This window comes from Prosopis cineraria, unplaced genomic scaffold, assembly GCF_029017545.1.
Source record: "Prosopis cineraria cultivar Desert tree isolate PC_DT_omini unplaced genomic scaffold, ASM2901754v1 PC6, whole genome shotgun sequence".
Taxonomy (NCBI): domain Eukaryota; kingdom Viridiplantae; phylum Streptophyta; class Magnoliopsida; order Fabales; family Fabaceae; genus Prosopis; species Prosopis cineraria.
In genome coordinates, this window is record NW_026555337.1 from 1732013 (window position 1) to 1749690 (window position 17678).

At 29.7% G+C, this 17678-nt stretch overlaps 2 protein-coding genes across 7 annotated transcripts; one reads left to right on the top strand and one right to left on the bottom strand.

Annotated features, from left to right (window-relative positions):
* Positions 1-4402: 4402 nt before the first annotated feature.
* On the top strand, positions 4403-7067 carry LOC129313733 (methyl-CpG-binding domain-containing protein 7). Of its 4 annotated transcripts, none has more exons than XM_054957078.1 (7): positions 4403-4646; positions 5085-5198; positions 5409-5513; positions 6060-6155; positions 6259-6363; positions 6486-6711; positions 6788-7067. In XM_054957078.1, exons 1-6 carry the CDS (start codon positions 4440-4442, stop codon positions 6708-6710), a joined length of 852 nt encoding a protein of 283 aa, XP_054813053.1. In that variant the 5' UTR covers positions 4403-4439; the 3' UTR covers position 6711; positions 6788-7067. The 4 variants fall into 4 exon arrangements, with proteins under 4 accessions (XP_054813053.1, XP_054813051.1, XP_054813054.1 ...); XM_054957076.1 differs by having other exon boundaries at positions 6817-7067; XM_054957079.1 differs by having other exon boundaries at positions 6489-6711; positions 6817-7067.
* Positions 7068-8473: 1406 nt separating this feature from the next.
* LOC129313805 (protein ALP1-like) lies at positions 8474-12248 on the bottom strand. 3 transcript variants are annotated; one of them, XM_054957211.1, is made up of 3 exons: positions 11947-12248; positions 11676-11850; positions 8474-9733 (listed from the first exon to the last, which is right to left on the bottom strand). In XM_054957211.1, exons 2-3 carry the CDS (start codon positions 11806-11808, stop codon positions 8685-8687), a joined length of 1182 nt encoding a protein of 393 aa, XP_054813186.1. In that variant the 5' UTR covers positions 11809-11850; positions 11947-12248; the 3' UTR covers positions 8474-8684. The 3 variants fall into 3 exon arrangements, with proteins under 3 accessions (XP_054813186.1, XP_054813185.1, XP_054813187.1); XM_054957210.1 differs by having other exon boundaries at positions 11936-12248; XM_054957212.1 differs by having other exon boundaries at positions 8677-8813; positions 8912-9733; positions 11676-12248.
* Positions 12249-17678: the final 5430 nt, after the last annotated feature.

A 17678-nucleotide genomic window follows, 5' to 3' on the forward strand; every position in this document is an offset into this window, starting at 1 on the left:
AAAAAGATGTAATTTTTTTAAAGTTTAAAATTTCACCTAACTTTTTTATATCTGTAAAGTACTATCTCGTTTTCAAATTACAAGATTTCTTTAGACTGTAAACATATCCGGGAGGCAAGGGGCGCCCCCACCCATTTGATTGGTCCTTAGAAAATTTTTAGAATTTTTTTTTATTTTACCTGTAAAAATCAATGTTAGGCGCCCACATTTTAGTAGTTTTTTAGCTTTTTTATGTTCATTCTTGCTTTGGAGGTATTTTATTATCTCAAGATATAAAATAATTTAATAAAAATAAGATTTCATTGAAATGATAACAGTACAAAGGAATCCAAACAAAATCAAATAAACATAAACTGATCAAAATTGATTATAAATGATGTTTGGTTTATTTTATTTTTTTTAGTAAAATTAATTGGTTCGGTTTGGTTCAAATTCTTGCTTATGGAAACTTCAACCAAACCAACCAAAATTTATTATACTTATTTATATATATATATATATTTTATAAAATTTATCAAGCTTTTTTTCCCTTTTCTAAGTTATTTATTTGCAAATCATTACTAAGAGTAAGTTATAATTAGCTAAATAGTATTTATAATTAATTAAGTGAATTTTTTATTTTATAATCTAGTGTTTTAAAGATAACACATTAATTTTTAATAGTTAAATATGTTAATTATTTGTTTAAAAAAATATTCTTTTATGCTCAATAGATTTTTTTCATTGCAAATAATAATTAATAGTTAAAAATTATTAGTGAACATGAATATATATTGATGATTATGAAAATTATCTCATTAAAAAAAGTTCAAACTTAATCTAAATTGAAATCAAATTGAATCAAACTGCTCAAAAAATTAAACCAAACTAATTAAAAGAAAATTGAATAGATTTTAGATTATAGTGAACTGATTGATTTGATTAAGTCTCACTTTTTTTCCTTTCAAAACCAAACTAAATCCTGCAAACACCTTTTTTTTTTTCTTCTCAAAACCAACCTAAATCCTGCAAACACCTTTTAAATATTGGCAAATGCCTGGAAGGTGCTCGTCTGATGCATTTGGAATCAATGCTTATAAAAACAACCTGGTGGACTTAAGTGGCACAAAACAGAACACAAATTTTATACTTAATATTAATATTAATATTAATTTGGAATCAATGTTTTTAAGCGGCGCGAAACACAGCAGAAATTTTATATTTAATATTAATATTAATAACATTTTCTTTACCCTAGTTTATAAAATATTTTTACTGGAGATTTAACTTCTTAAAATATAACATACATTAATAAAAAAAACCTTTTATTGGACAATTTTTTTCAATAGCACCCTTTTTATATATTTCTATCTTTAGAATTTTTATGGAGTATTAAATAAATAATATTTTTTAAAAATTTATACTTTATTTTGAAAAAATAGGACTTTAAAACATGCTCCATCTAATCTTTATTATAAAAACTTTAATCGTTTTACGTATTTTAAAAAAATTTAATTTTTTCTTGATGTCATAACAAATTGAGATATAATTTCATTTTTACCTTTAGTTTTAAATAATAATATAATTACATTAAATGTCTTCTCATTAATTAAAAAATAAAATTGAAAAAATTATCTAATTATTGCAATGTGTCTTATATTTTAAATAAAAAATTAATTTCAAAATGTGTTTCATAAATAAGATCGGAGGGAGTATTTGATAAGTTTTATTAACTTAAATGACCTTATTTAAAAACATTTTATAAATTGTGATCACGTAGTATAAGTATCTATCTATATCTATATAAATTTGGGATGTCTGGTGAATAATGAATGAACAGTAATTAAACAATAATTTATCAAAAATGCCCCTAGTTTTTGCCCTTTTTTTATCTTATACAATTGTAACACTGTCAGATTGTACTGTAAATCTACAATACCATCCAACCTTTTCTTGTTTAGAAAAAAAAATTTGTTACCATCGGACAGTACTATAGACCTACAGTATCATATTTTTTAAAAAAAATTGTTATGAATCTATCATTTTCTTTCTTTGTTTTTTTCTTTTTCAGATGGGTATCAAACTTGAAAATGAGAAAAATATTTTGTCTATTTTTCTCTTAATTAATGATACCTTTCTTGTATTTTTTGAAACCTGTGTGAATATTTTTTAATATAGATAGTTATAAAATACAAGCCTTTTTTTATTTTAAGATTTTATTTTGATTCATTTATTCATTAGTTGACCATTAAGCCACGAATATTGGGCTAAAATATCTCTATTTAAATATAAATATTGTCCAAAAATTATTTAAATTACCAAAAAATTATCTTTTTTATTATTTAAATGCATTTATTTTGTAACTTTTTTAAAAATTAAATATATAAATTGGTCAAAAATGATATTCAAAGACACAATGTATGGGTTCAATAAAGAGAAAGATAAAATAAAATAAAATAAAATAAAATAATTTTTAATAATTGGAGATAGTTAAATCAGTCTAAATAAACCTGAGAGCTAAAGGTGTTAAAAGTCCGGCTTGACTATAATTTTTTGTATGTTTAAATATTTTAAACTCGATATAAATTGAGTCTTTAAGGTTAGTGAAAGAAGTGTAATATTTTAATAAAATTAATTTTTTAAAAATTAAAGTAGTGTGGTTTAAAAAGTTGTGTAGGACCTACCATTAAAAAATATGAGTGGGATCTATGTTTATAAATTTTAAAAATTTAAATAAGGTGTAAAAAATAATAAAATTTTTATATTTTGAGAGATCGCATATGATTTTATATTAAAAATTGATGGTGAATATAAGATTTTTAGTAAAGTAATATGTGTTACATATACAAAGAATTTTTTATGTACTCCCTCAATTAAAATACATAAGGTATTTTTAGTCTTTTATAGTATAATTATTTTTTTTTTTTCAAAAGCACTTTGATTGAATAAATCACTTTACATTTATTTTAGGGTGAAACACCCTATTTAAATATAAAAAATAAAATTAATTTAAAGACAAGTAATCATTTTTTTGGGGTGAAATTTAGTCAAGAATATCTTACATTTTTAAAAGAATGAAGTATTTATTATAACACATGATAACAAAGCACGATAGTTTGTATGAGCAAATATAAAACAAGATTTTGTTTATATTCTTCAAATACACAAGGAATAAAAATCTATTATGATATTATTTATATGTAAAAGTTAATTATGATTTAAACACCTATAAAAAGTATTGATGTAATCATGTGTTTTAAGTATGAGCAACAAAAATTATGGGCTACAAATTAATTATATAATATTAATAAATTTATCTTTAATTGCACACCTAATCTTTAATTATTGTATTACTTGCATATACTTATTTATAATATTATTTTAGTAAATGTACTCCATTCGTTAAAAATATAAGACATTTTTTAGGAGTTATTTTTTAAGAGTGGGATGTTAAAAAAATATAAAATATTTTTAGTATTTAAAGGTATAATTATCTACTTTTTTCCCTTAAAAAATGCCCACAATGAATAAATTATTTTATATTTATTTTAATGTAAAACACCCAATTAAATAGTAAATATAGAAAGATGATGTTATTTTAAAAATAAGTAACTGCTTTATTGGGTGAAATTCAATTAAAAATATTTTATATTTTTCAAAAGATGGAGTATGTATTTAATTATTTATAAAATACTAAATAAATTAGTTTTTATGACTAATAAATTAAAATATAAATATAAGTTTAAAATAATATATTAAGAATATTAATTGTCAGCTAATAATTAGATGGGTGAAAATGAAAACTTAAAAGTAAAAGGTAAATTTGTATTTTATAAATCTTAAATATTGATTTTAAAATGAATTTCTATAAATTTTAAAATTAAAAATATTTATAATAAAAATAAAATAATAGAAAAATAATAAATGATCGCACTTCAAAAGATTAAAAATATTTTATATTTTTTAATATTTAACTTCTTAAAAAATACCTTACATTTTTTAATGGAGGAGAGTATATTTTTATTTTAAGAGTATTAAAATAATTTTTTAATATTTATATTTATTTTTATTCTCAAAATCTAGTTAATGTTAAATGTTAACGTTAATGCAACTACAAATGGTCCCAGCCGTTGATGTTAGTGTTAATCATGGTTCACGTTCCGCTTCGAACACCGAATCATTTACTATAAAAATACTAATAATCATCAATCAATCAATTAACAGTACTCTGCTGTCGGGGAAAAAAAAAACACTGCTCTGACTTAGTGCCGGGAATACATTTTTTATTCGATTGACACGTTAATGTGGATAATGGGCCATGCATTCCAGTGGGCCATGGACTATAAGCAATTAAATTAAATTATTAATTATTAAATTAAATATATTAAAATACTGACACTGATTAGTAGGGTGGGATGGGAGGTGGAGCGAAATCCCACTCGCCACAGCATCCCCCACCCATGAGCGGCCGATCGTTGTCGTTAGCGGCGATTCCACTTCAGGTTCGAAGGCATGAACCTGACGATGAAGAAGAAGGAGAGCTCAGTGAAATTCAGACCCCACGGAACTTGCAGAAGAGCGGTGCCCCCTTCAGGCTTCCCGATGATTGGATCGTTGAGGAAAGGCCCCGTTCCTCCTGCACCAGCACTCGCCGCCATGTCGACAGGGTGAACGGACCCCTTCTCTATCTTCATTTCATATTTTCATTTATCTTTCGCTTTTCACTTCAAATGTACCTTCAATTATGTGTAAATAGCTTTGCCTCCATGCATGCGTGCATAAACTCATGGACTATCGTCCTCCACGGTCTCTCTTTCCGCGGGTGCATTGAAAGGTTCAAGTTGTGAAACGTGTTGATTCTCTTTCCCGTGGGTTTCATTCCTTGTTGAAACCTACGAATCGGAAGAACAAGTCCCGTACAGAGTTCAGAGTAATGATATTTTATGCATACATGTTTATACGATATTAGCAAATATCAGAAACTATACTCGGTATCAGTGCGGTGATTGCTGGGACTCCGCTTTGGACGCTCTTTAACCAGGGTCATAATATATTGAAATTCTTTCATTTTTGCATTCAATTGATGATCTTGTCCTATCGCGCAGTATTACTATGAGCCTGGCACTGGGAGGAAGTTTCGTTCGCTGGTATCTGTACAGAAACATCTAATGGAAGGGACAAGAGAAACTAAGAGAGTGAAATCTGAAAATAAAAATACAGTGAGTAGCTGACTTTTCCTGGTTAGTTTACTGACAGAAAATGCAGAAAGGAAGCTCTAAGTAATTTCATGTTGTATTAATTAAAAGCGTTCTCTTATCAATGACATATAGAATCTAGCTAAATTTTATACAAGTAGGGAACAACAATGAACAGTCGGAGTCTTACCAAAATTAAGAATTTCTCCACTCACATAGCTAATATTGCTGCAGATGCAGGCTGAAACTCAAACCAGGGGAAGTGCCCCGTCCTTTGGATTACCAGATAGTTGGATAGTTGAGGAGAAGCGACGTAAATATGTTGGAGTCAAAGATAGGGTATACTTCTGTTTTGCCTAATCCTTTTTAATATGGGGTATTTTGTACTTTATAGCTGTTCTTTAAGCCTTCCCACTTTTATGAACTGGGCTTTATGGTCATATCTGTTCAGCTATTGCCGACGTAATTTGTTACAGAAATCACATTAGTTCTTGGTTAGATGGGGAACTGCAAGACTATTTTTGGTTTGGCATTTGGAACATGAAAAAACTGGCTCTTTAGAAGACGGATAGAATAATGTACTGACGTTTTGCATTTTGTGTCCTTTAATCTAACTGTGTTTTGTTGTAATCAACTCATTGTATTAGTTATGATCATGGAATATCTTCGCTCTTGTTTATATTCTATCTGACAAAGATCTTCACAGAACCTAAGTTGCTTCTATAAGGCTGCCTTGAGAGATCCAATCTCCTGAAAATTGCAACGTTGCAAAGCTTGGAAGCAAGAACACACACACACACACACACAGACGTGTAAACAGAGGTTTTCAGAAACTTGTTCTTCGGAGTTATTTCATGAACTTGAATGGTGCTTTGTTTCATGCAGACTTATATTGAGCCTGAGACAGGGAAGAGGTTCCGTTCGTTGTTAGCTGCTCAGAGATATCTAGGTGAAGACAATGGATACACAGCCACGGCCAAGGTGTCACGTGCGGAAATTTCTGTCAGCTGGAAAAGTAATGATGAGGTGGCACCAATACACTTCTGCATGTTTTCTCACAGAGTAACTTATACTTCCTTTTCAGCCATTGTTGGAGTCTGGAACTGAAAAGCGAAGTGCTGCTGGTGAGAACTGCTGTGCAGAAGATGAAATTTATCTGAAATCATTGAAACTTGAAGTTAAATCTAAGGTGAGTTTTAAAACTACAGATTTTTGTGATATAAAGAACCTAATTGCAATTTCAGCATGACCGATTGAATGTCTTTTAAAGAATTATAAGAAGTCTGTTTCATTTTTTTGGGGCAAAATAAGAAGTCTGGTTCACCGAAGAAAATTGGTTTGGATAAGGACAAGAAGGCTTCCATGTTTGACTTATCCTGTCCACCAGCAAAAGTGAAGTGGGTTCTTTCTGGTAATGGGGCATTCTGGACTCCTTTCCTGGATGGTTCAAAAGTTCCAGACTCTGTAAAGCAGAAATGGTCCGATGTATTCGTGTCATACATCCAAGATGGAGGTACTAGTGAACCGAGATGTTGAGGTAATGCTGCTGAAAAATCTGAAATCATTTGACCCTTCAGTGTCATTTAAATCCTCACTTTCTAATGCACTTGAAGCTCCTCGTTAAATCGAGTTCGACATGCAGGATTCACTAACTGCGGCAGCGGAAAGGGGAAAATGGGGACATCAAGGCTTACATAGTTTGACATAAGGGAAAATAGCAATGAAGGGCCGTTGGAGAAAATTTATAACAATTAAAGATCAATTGTTATTGAAACCTAAATAGGAAACAAACCTAAATGGATTGTGTATTATTGTTAATTTTAAATGAGTTGTTAAAATCTGAACGAATACTTATTGATAAAAGATTAATTCAACTTAACAAGTATTCATTTATATTTTAATAAATGATCATTGACTGATATAAATTTCTTCTAGCAGTCTTTGATTAATATTTTTCCTTGACATGATATGGCTTAAGTTGCTATGCCTTGTGGCATATTGTACATGTGTCGTATCCTGACTGCTGCTTGGATTCATGAATGGTGAGCTTAATCACTGACTAAAACGTTGTAATTTTTATCCCATTGTAGTTAAATGAAATTCATAGCAACTATTCAAAGGTCATAAATTGAATGCTTTTTTCTCAGACCACATGTACAGAAAAATGTGTCCTTTTATTGTCTTTAAAAAAATTGAAATTTTTTACAAATTGAAAGTACGACTTCTTTGTGATGCAATGAAGGGTCAAAACAAACATGATGTTTAGCGTAGTGAAAACTTTCAAACCATATAACTAAAAAAAAAAATTCAAACAAATGCATAAAAGATTTAAAACGAGACGTCAGGTTATAACTGCGATGCTTGAAACAAATGCTCAACAACGCAATCTTTGATTTAGGATTTCACTTACCAAGGAAGCAAAATTGAAGTTAATTGTGTTTAAAGCTTCATCTCAAGCAGGGTTTTTTTTTTTTCCTGTGTATCCATAATGGAGATATGCAATTTTGGGAGTTTTTAACTCTTTGAAGTACTACCCCCCCCCAAAAAAAAAAAAACTCTTTGAAGGTTTAAAGTCTTGACTACATTATACAGCTGCAAAATAGGAGGAAATCTCAATCCGAGGGAGAAACCCATCAGAATATAGAAGGTGAAGACGGAGGTGATGGAACCAACCTTACAAATAAAAAATGTTTTTATAGTTGAGTAAGAGGTTGTTTGAATAACTAATTTTTTAATTTCAAAAGTATTTTCACACTTTCAGAATGTAAAAAGGTGTTTGAAAATATTTTAATAGGGAAATAGATTTCTGAATGTACTTCTTATAAGTCTTTGAAAATATATTTTAAAGCACTCCACTTGGGAGCTTTCAAAATATAAATGGGATATTGAAAGCATTAATGATTTGTACCTAATATTTCATTTGATCATGTTACCCTTCATTTTTTTGTCTTCCCTCTTTTCATGCAAGCCAAGCTTCTCTTCCACTCTTCAACTACATCTCTACTCTTCTCTCACATCTTTGTCTCTTTTTCGAGTTTGTTTAAGTGACCAACTTTTTACATTCTAAAAGTACTTTCTTATTTTTGATGTGAAAAATTGTTTGAATATTTTTTAATAATGAAAATAGGCATTTTGAATGAACTTTTTAAAAGCCTTTAAAAGTAAATTTTAAAACGTATCATTTGAGCTTTCAAAACATAAATGGAATGTTGGAAGCATTAATAGTTTATACCTAATTTTACATTTGACCATGCTATATAAGTAAATAATTATAACACTAGAATCACAACTTTTAAATCTCAAGCAATCATCGTTCAAATTCCATACTTTCAAAAGGTCTTTTTAGTCTTTTTAACAACAGTTTTGGCAAACTTGCAACACTCACTCAGGAGGCACTATTACCTGTTCTATTTACGTCCTAAGAAGTTGGAAGGAAAAATGAACAAGTTTATAATAAACTCAGATGCTCAGATACATCATTGAGCTAGGAACCGCGAGGATGGAGAAAACTCATGGAGAGGACCTTGCAGTCAAGTACATAGACAACTTATCTCTTAGTGATACTCCATTTATGTCAACAGCTTCACAAATTTGCTGACGGTAACCTGAGTCATGGTTGTGAGACAAAGGCAGTTCATCCTGCAATTCATCTTCCATGTCAATAACAATGTTGTGAAGCAAGCAGCAAACCAAAATAATTCGTGGCAGCCTATGTTTGTCAGGCCTCCACATCGCACCTTGAATGATTTTCCACATATTCTTCAGCCTTGCTAATGCGCTCTGTGCCACCATCCGGGTGGCAAAAAGGCGCCGGTTAAACTCTGCTTTTGGCTCGGGGAGTTGTTTCCCTTCGTAGGGGACAACAAGGTAAGGCAGTAGAGGATAGCCTGAATCCCCAATTATGTATTCCCCTATTTCTGATCCTTCATGGAGGTTCAATTTCTTCCCATTCAACCTCTCTCCTTTAACACAAAGTTTGTAGAAATCTGAGCTCTCAAAGACCGACCAGTCCTTCATTTTACCTGGCCAGCCAGTGACTATGTCCCTGAACCTCATGTCAGGATCCACTATTGCCTGCAATACCATGCTATGTTTCTTTTCGTGATCAAGCCACACATTACTAAAAGGTTCTGAAAGAGGTAGACACATTGTGATGTGAGTAGCATCGACTATGCCGCAGCAATTAGGGAGGCCTTGCACTTTCTCGAATTTGGATTTTATTGCCATAATTTCTGCTTCAGTAGAAGGCCATTGCAGGTGCTGAAGTGCCTTTTCTTCCATGGACTCTACAAATCGCCAAGTAACCTGCGACACTGTTGAGTGGTTCAGCCCTAATGAATCACCAATTGTGACTAAAGACTCACCAGATCCCAGTCTTCTCAATGCCACAGCTACTTTATCATATAAAGACATCTGTTTGCCATTTGCAAACACTAAATGTGCAGATCTTGCCACCATATCATCCTTCACAAGTGAACATATGTACCCAAAGGTTTTTCTGGAGATCTTAAAAACAGCTTCGAAGTCATCCAGACCCTTTGATGGAGAATGTTGAAGACCTGCCAGGCAAAACAAATTCATGATTGAGATGATCTTTCAAATATTTTGGATAATGCAGATTCAACTTTCAGATGTTATCAGAATGATCCTCAGCAGGATTGATACACCAGAGCAAACGTTCTTCTTATAGACACAAATTCTTATTAGGGATTGGTTCATGTTAAAAAAAAGTTGGAATTCTCAAATACAAAATGCCAGAATTTAAATCACAAGAGCAAGACTAAATATGATTCATGGCAACGGATTCATACATGAATGTGCAGAAAATATAGGTAAGAAAGAACAATAATAGCAGCCGGAGTATAATTATTGATCATTAAGACAATCATTAAGACAATATTGAACCTGGGCTCCTATTAAGCTTTAGAATGATATTGGAATTATGAAAATGGTTAGGAGATGAAGAAAACTTGGTTGGTCATGGAGACATGGACTTTATAAGATGTATTATTACCATGTCTTGTCAGTAGCAAAATATGTTTATAGAGCACAGAATTTCCAGATCTAAGCCAGTAACTAATATAGAAGGTTTCCAGTGATCCACCCATCTCTGCTTTGCATCTTAAAACACCCTAAACTTCAGTGGCATGCTGGTTTTAACTTCCTCAAGCAGCAGAGACTTGAATGAATATTAGCTTATTCTAATATATTTATTTTCTGTCGCCTTGTATACAAGAAAACATTTGTTGTAAAACCTTATATGCTGATCATGCAGAATGCCAGGATCAACCAATCCAAAATATACATAAGATGAACAGATACCATTCATCTAAGAGTTGTTTTGCGCAAGAAACATGCAAGAACCATTTATGTGAGATTAATCATCATCTACAAATAATGCCCGAGGATTTTTACTCTTCTCCTACATCATGCTGCTTACTCTGTATCTAAACAAGAAATTTGATTGTGTGAACAGAAAGACAGCACATGCAATTGCACCAGAATATCTTTCACATACTGGTGCATACAAAAATGAAACGAGAACTGAAAGTTCAGGCTTACTATCATTAACATTAGATATCAGCGTTTTATTTGACAATTTTACACTAGCTAGTGCACCTTAAGGCTTACCAATCAAATAGGCTCTAAAACTGGAAACAGAAAGAAGAAACCCCATTGTTATGTTGTGCAAAAACTGATGCTGTATAGTATCTGTAAATGTTTCCCTCTGAGGAAAAGGATGTGGTATGTTTAAATAAGTCATCTTCATCCTCAGTTTTCAACAATTCATCGTTCTTCCCTCTTGGATTTAGAATGAAACTTTCCGGAAATGGTAATATGCAGGAACAGTATAATGACTAGACCTCCTCACTTTAATCTATATGGTGAAACTTAAGACGGGATCATATCCAAAATCTATAACCAGGATGTTTTCTCCTATAGTTTTATCAAGATAAAGAAAGCAATGAAGCAAAAAATGGGCGAATTGCATGACATTAATCCTATGAACCAAGAGTTAAAATACATTCCCTAGAGATGAATTCAAGGCAAAGGAATATTTAATCTGCTTGCACAGTCAAAGGAATCACTGATTGAATTTTGAGCACAGTACCCCTCGCATGAATTAGAAAGCATATAGACACTACAAACTGGACAGTGCCAAGAAGAAAATACTTTCCGATTGGATAATCGTCATAGACCTGTAATGTACTGTACGACACACTGAGGCTTCATCACTAAACAAGTATATGATGTGATTAACACGATCAAAATAACGGGCAAATCTAAAGTCAAATTAGGGATCCTTGGCTTGAATATGATAATTCATAGCGTTACTCAGCATTGAACTAATGAACCCCATTGACAAACTAAGCGAACTGAAATTCTCTAAAACAGATATGCGGACCAACTCATCCATTATATCAGAATACATCAATAAAAGCAATAGAACATTATACGAAGAGGAAATATCAGACTATCAGAAGCAACAAAGTATTGTACCAGTAGTCCTCTTAGAGAACTCATCCCACCAATCTACAGGCTCCTCTTTCTCCGGCGACCCAGAGGCAGAACCATTTTCGTCATGTTTCTTCTCTACCTTCTGTCTCTTCTTCAATCCTCTCACAGGACCCATTAACCACAGAGAGTAAATCAAATCAAAACTCGAAAACCCCACCTACATAAACAAAACAAGGATTCGAGAGGTTGGGGACTCTAAAATTACACGAGAAAGAAGCACATTAATTACTACAGAATCATACTGACTACAGGCCTAAGGGAATGATGGGCAGTGACGTGGCAACAAGTTGTGAGAATAGTGATGATTAGCGGGGTTGGGTCAATGGGTGTGGATTTATGGCGATGTTTGAAGCATGCAGATATAGGTATGGTGAGCAGAGGGGAAGTAAAATTTAAGCAACAAAAATATGCGGGTTGGTGTAGGTTGAAGCCTTGAAGGTAATGTGAGAAGAGGTGGGAGGAACTTTGATATAGGAACTATGGAGAGCATCACCAACTTATGTCTCCACGAGATTTTCAGGGAGAGGTGCGCTGGCGTAGCAGGAGAAGCTTGCCTTCGCGCACACAACTCAACCTTATGTGTATCAATGTTCAGCGTCAAGACACATCAAACAATAAATTACTCCCTACTATGAGATTCTTTCCGGATAAAATTACACGTGTATACTAATAAAATTCATAAAATATAACTCATAATTTTAATTTTTATAAATTTCTGAAAACACCTGTCATTGATTAAAAAAAAGGAAGGTAATTTATTTTATGAGTAAAATAATAAGAGATAATATTAAAATAATAATTTATTAAAGAAATATTATTTTTATTAAATGTTTTATATTTTGAGATACTATATTTTCTCTAAAAATATCTTATAAAATTTGACTAAGAAAGTATTGTATTATTATTATTTCATGATGTGGTTTCGTTCTTTGATTTGAAAATAAAATTAGCCCGACTCTCCTATATGAAAAAGTTATTCATGACATGAAATTTGAGTAATGGAATAGCTTTTTTATACTTCATCTTGTTTAAATATAAGTTTTTTTATTAATTTTTATTCAAAATATAAATAATCTAGTATATGTAAAAAAATTTTATTTTACCTCTTATATTTATTAATCTAAATATTTATATAAATATATCTCTCACTCATTATAAAGTGTATGGGATTAGGGATAAAAAATAATATATATTTTTATATGATTGTAGACTTTATTGACATGCAATTTAAAAAAAATTGCTTATATTTTAAATCAGAGAAAGTAGATTATTTTTTTAACCATAGAGGAAGTACATTTTAAACGGTGCCTTTTCTTATATTTTTATATTGTGTGTGTGAAAATAGTTAAGAAAAATAATTTTCGTTTCCATAAATTTAAAAAAAAATCCATTTTTATCACTTATTATTGACCAATATACATAGTGCAGGTCTCCTATGACGAAAAAGATATAATGAGTAATAATCATAATTTGTTTAATTTCAATTAAATAAGTTTTGACTAAATTGTTACAAATCACGCTTTCCAGATCGATGTATCTTTGGAATTTGCTTGTAGAGGAGACTCAGATTTATCATCGAACCAAAGAAAAACATGTTTTTTTAAATTCAGGGTCGAATTTAAGCATGCTTTTAGTCTTGAATAGCATGTTTTTTAAAAATTAACAAGAAAGGTGTTTCACTTAAGAAAATATTTAAATTTTAAGAGAAAAACGCATGTTTTGGCAATAAAAAAAAAAAAAAGTCGATACTTCTAATAGACTGAACCTACGCAATAATACTTTATGACATTTATCCTTCCGCAGACTGATTAACAGCTGAATTTTGCGGAATAAGACAAGTAGTCACAACAAGTGGCAGCATTGAAAGATTCTTTTTCTTGGATAAAAACCATTATAAAATAAAATAAAAATCGTATAATTTCTTTTATTCAAAGGTATATCTCTTGAGAAAATAAAATCGTATAATGTTGATTTTTGAAAGTAAACTTCACAACATACCAAAATGAAAGTGCGCTACTAAAAAAATCACTTATATGTAATATCATTTATATAACAGTTATTTTAAAAATCGTTATATAAAAGGGATGAGATTGGGTGCCGGAGACTATATAATGGTTATATATAACTGTTATATAGTCTGTCAAACTATGTAACGATTAATTAAAAAAACAGTTATATAATCTTTATTTTTAATTAATTTTTTCTAAACACTGTTTAACGATTAGTTTAAACTAATTGCCAAATAGTTTCAAAAACTATTTTCAACCTGTAGACTATTTAGCAGTTGTTTAGAGTTAATTGCTAAATAGTATCATTTAAAATCTTTTCAGATATCAAAGTTTTCGCAAATGCTGCATTTCAAAAAACATCAAACTCTCTACTTCCTGCAAACCTCTCCCGTTCCTCACAAAACCACTTCCATTGTTCTTGAAAAGTAATTTTTGACTAAACCTCAGTTGTTCTCTACCATCAAAGAGCTTTCTTTCATCATCGCCATACTTGACCATGAGTTTTTTCGTGTTTTTTCCTGGGTTTTTGTCATTGGTGGTCATTAGGCGTCTGTTGGTGTGCGTCTTCTCTTCTTCATTCTTTGAGTGCTTGGTTGGTGATTTTTATCCCTGATCTCCCCTAGTTATTATTTTTATTGAGTTTTGTTTGTTTTCTATGATAATGTACATGCAATTGTCTTTCTCCATTGTTGTGCTTTCCGTTTCTCTATTTATTCTGTTGGGAGAATTTCAAATAAAAATTAGGGATATAATGTAATTACTAATGAATCCCAAAAAAGGATAAAGATAAAAATAATTTTAACTGTGAAAAGACTAAAATATCATTCACTTATTATGCAAAATCACTAGTTATTGATTTTTTTTTCACTTGTTAATTTACTAATATGAGTTACAAATTACATCAATTGACATATCAATAATTATATAAGATTTAACATTAGTTGTTTAATTATAAGTAACAACATCGATTGTTAAATTGCTAACTTTACTTGTTAATTTACTGACTTCCTTTGTAAAGTACTGTCAGGTCTTGTAATTTATAACTGATATGGGTATATTAATAAGTAAAATTAGTAAATTAACAATCAGTGATTTGTATAAAAGTGAAGAGTACTTTGATCTTTTCATAGTTGAAATTATTTTACTTTTAATTCTTTGGACTGAACTAAAATTTCATATTTTTTTGGTACCCACTAGTAATTATGTCATATCCTTTATCCTTACTTGAAATTCTCCCTATTTTTTATATAAAAAATGATATATTAATAATTTGAACTTAATTTTATTAACTTTTATTTATTTATAAGTTGAATTTACTTGCTTTCCAAAATGTATACACTCTAACAATGTAAGTATATCTGATATACGAATGGAGTTTTAATTGTTTTTTATATTGGATTATTCTTTGAGTAATTATTTCTTGGTTTTGAATTACGGTATTTTTTTCTGTTTGCATCAAAGTATGATGAAATTGGGTAGTTAATTTGATTTTATTATCTGAAATGGTGTTGTAATATGCTCCTATTGTTCTATAAAACAGAGCATTGTTATGCATGAAAAATCATTTTTATACCATTATAATGTAGATTTAAAAAAAAAATATTGATCCTACATAGGTTTAAAACATTCCTTTTTAGAATGGTATAAAGAGAGGGTTATGCCACCAATTTTTTTTTTTCAAACGTAATAGAACATGATTAAAATTGTTTATAAAACAGAGCATTGTTATGCATGAGAAAATTCATTTTTTATACCATTATAATGTAGATTTAAAAAAAAAAATTATTGATCCTACATAGGTTTGAAACATTCCTTTTTAGAATAGTATAAGAGAGGGTTATGCCACCAATTTTTTTTTTTCAACGTAATGGAACATGATTAAAATTATGTTTAATATATCAATATTGATCCTACAATTAGAGAAGAACAATATGATAGCATGTGACCAAAGCATTGATTCTTTATATTGTTTAACTGTCCTAATTGATCAAATTTTATTTTCAAATAAATAATACTAGATTGACATTATGAATAAGAGATGAATGTTTGCTTGGTGTGCATATCAAGAATACTATGATGGGTTCAAAAATTCATTAATAAAACCATTGTATAGTTGATTGAATTATTGGTGGGACTTTCTAACTACTATTCAAACAATATATCTAACAGTTTTTAAAAATATCATATATAAATTCAAACTATATACTATACCCTCCGTTTAAAAAAAAGGTATTTTTTAAAAAGTTGAATGTTCAAAAAATGCAAGGCATTTTTAATTTTTGAGTTGTAATCATTACCTTTTTTTTTAAGTGCCTCTATTGATAATAACTTTATATTTATTGTAGGATATTTAATAGGGGGCAAATATAAAAAGATAGGGCTAGTTGAAAAGTAAGTAACTATGTTATTAGGGGTGAAATTCAATACAAATACCTTGATATTTTTTTAATGAAGGGAATAGCAGTTAAAAATTATTATACAATTGTTTTGAGACCATATAGCATTTCAATATATAGTAGTTATTCATCTTTATATATAAGAAAAAATAACTATTGTATGAAGTTTTTTTTAGCAGTGGCGACACGTTTTTTTAATTACTTTGTTCATTTGAAAATGTAACTCTAATTTTAATAAATGAACAATGTCCTAGCTCATGATGATTTGTGAAAATTTCTTTATATTATATATAGATATAATATTGAACTGGTAATTGGACCCGTATGATGGACGGGGTGTGAAAAAAAAGATAAGTTAAATAATAATGAATACTTAATACAAATTTAAAATCTAATTAAATTAAATGGACATATTTTAACCAAACTTATTAATGTTTAAAATAAATTTTAAAATGAATATAGATAATATAAATTTGGGTACATCTAACAACATCTAAAACATTTAGATTAAAGGAACCTTATAAAGAAATAACGTGGTACACATATTTGAGAATAATGTATAATTAATAATAATAAACATCCAATAAAAATGAAACGATAGAGAGAATATAAGGATGACATGCACAAATTGAAGAAGAAGAAGAGAATAAATAATAATAATAATAATAAAAGAGTGACCTCCTAATAATGGGAACATTTGGATTCAAAGAAAAATTAAATCTTCTCAAAGTGAAATGATAAAAACACATAATCCAAAAATAAATAGGAATAAGAAATTATAAACTATAATTACAAGTTATAGTAAAAAGGAATAATATACCACTACCTTGCACTGATATGTAAAATGATATATAAAATTTGTAAAAAAGGTAAAAAAATAATTTAAGTAATAAAATACTTAATTAACATTCAAGATCTGAATTCTTTTTGAATTAAAAATATATATGATGAAATCATGAAGTGATTGTGTATAATATGATGAGTAAATATACACTTGATTGTGCAAACATGTTATTAAGAGGATATATATTTTCACATAGCCTATAATGTATGGGTTAAGAGCGTCAAATTAAAGGATTTTATAATCATATATGACATTGTTTACAATAGTGACTGCCAATTATTATGCTCAACAATACACAACTCTCAAGACAAAATTTCATCACACAAATGTAAGCTATAAATTGAAAACTGACTGTATATGATTGGTGAAAAGTGTTTTTGCTACACAGTTAAATGGATGCTAGAACTAACCCATGAGCTTTGAAAATTGGTAGACAACTTCATTTCCCAAAAAGAAATAAGTAAGCAGAGACAAAAGCAAGAAAAATAAACATAATCATGAATAAGAAGCATTCCATATTATAAGGCAATATTAATTTGAGGTAAATCAAATTTGTAAGGGATATATAATTAAGCTATTTGAAATGCTCTTATAAAGATTTAAGATAGATATAGTTGAGATATACTCTCCACTACTCCTATTCTAAAAAGTAAAGCCATTCCAGCATAAAATGCAAATCTTGTAATATGCTGATCATTTAAAGAAGAGGTAGGCATAAGGGTAATTACAAGTAAAA

What these genes read in the sequence shown, in the direction of transcription:
- LOC129313805 (XM_054957211.1), bottom strand. Translation starts at nt 11,808, where the DNA reads ATGGGTCCTGTGAGAGGATTGAAGAAGAGACAGAAGGTAGAGAAGAAA. An exon ending in GTTCTCTAAGAGGACTACTG is followed by an intron (nt 9,734 to 11,675) that starts GTACAATACTTT and finishes TTTGCCTGGCAG; the next exon opens with GTCTTCAACATTCTCCATCA.
- LOC129313733 (XM_054957078.1), top strand. Translation starts at nt 4,440, where the DNA reads ATGAGCGGCCGATCGTTGTCGTTAGCGGCGATTCCACTTCAGGTTCGA. An exon ending in GATACACAGCCACGGCCAAG is followed by an intron (nt 6,156 to 6,258) that starts GTGTCACGTGCG and finishes CTTCCTTTTCAG; the next exon opens with CCATTGTTGGAGTCTGGAAC. An exon ending in AACTTGAAGTTAAATCTAAG is followed by an intron (nt 6,364 to 6,485) that starts GTGAGTTTTAAA and finishes GGGCAAAATAAG; the next exon opens with AAGTCTGGTTCACCGAAGAA.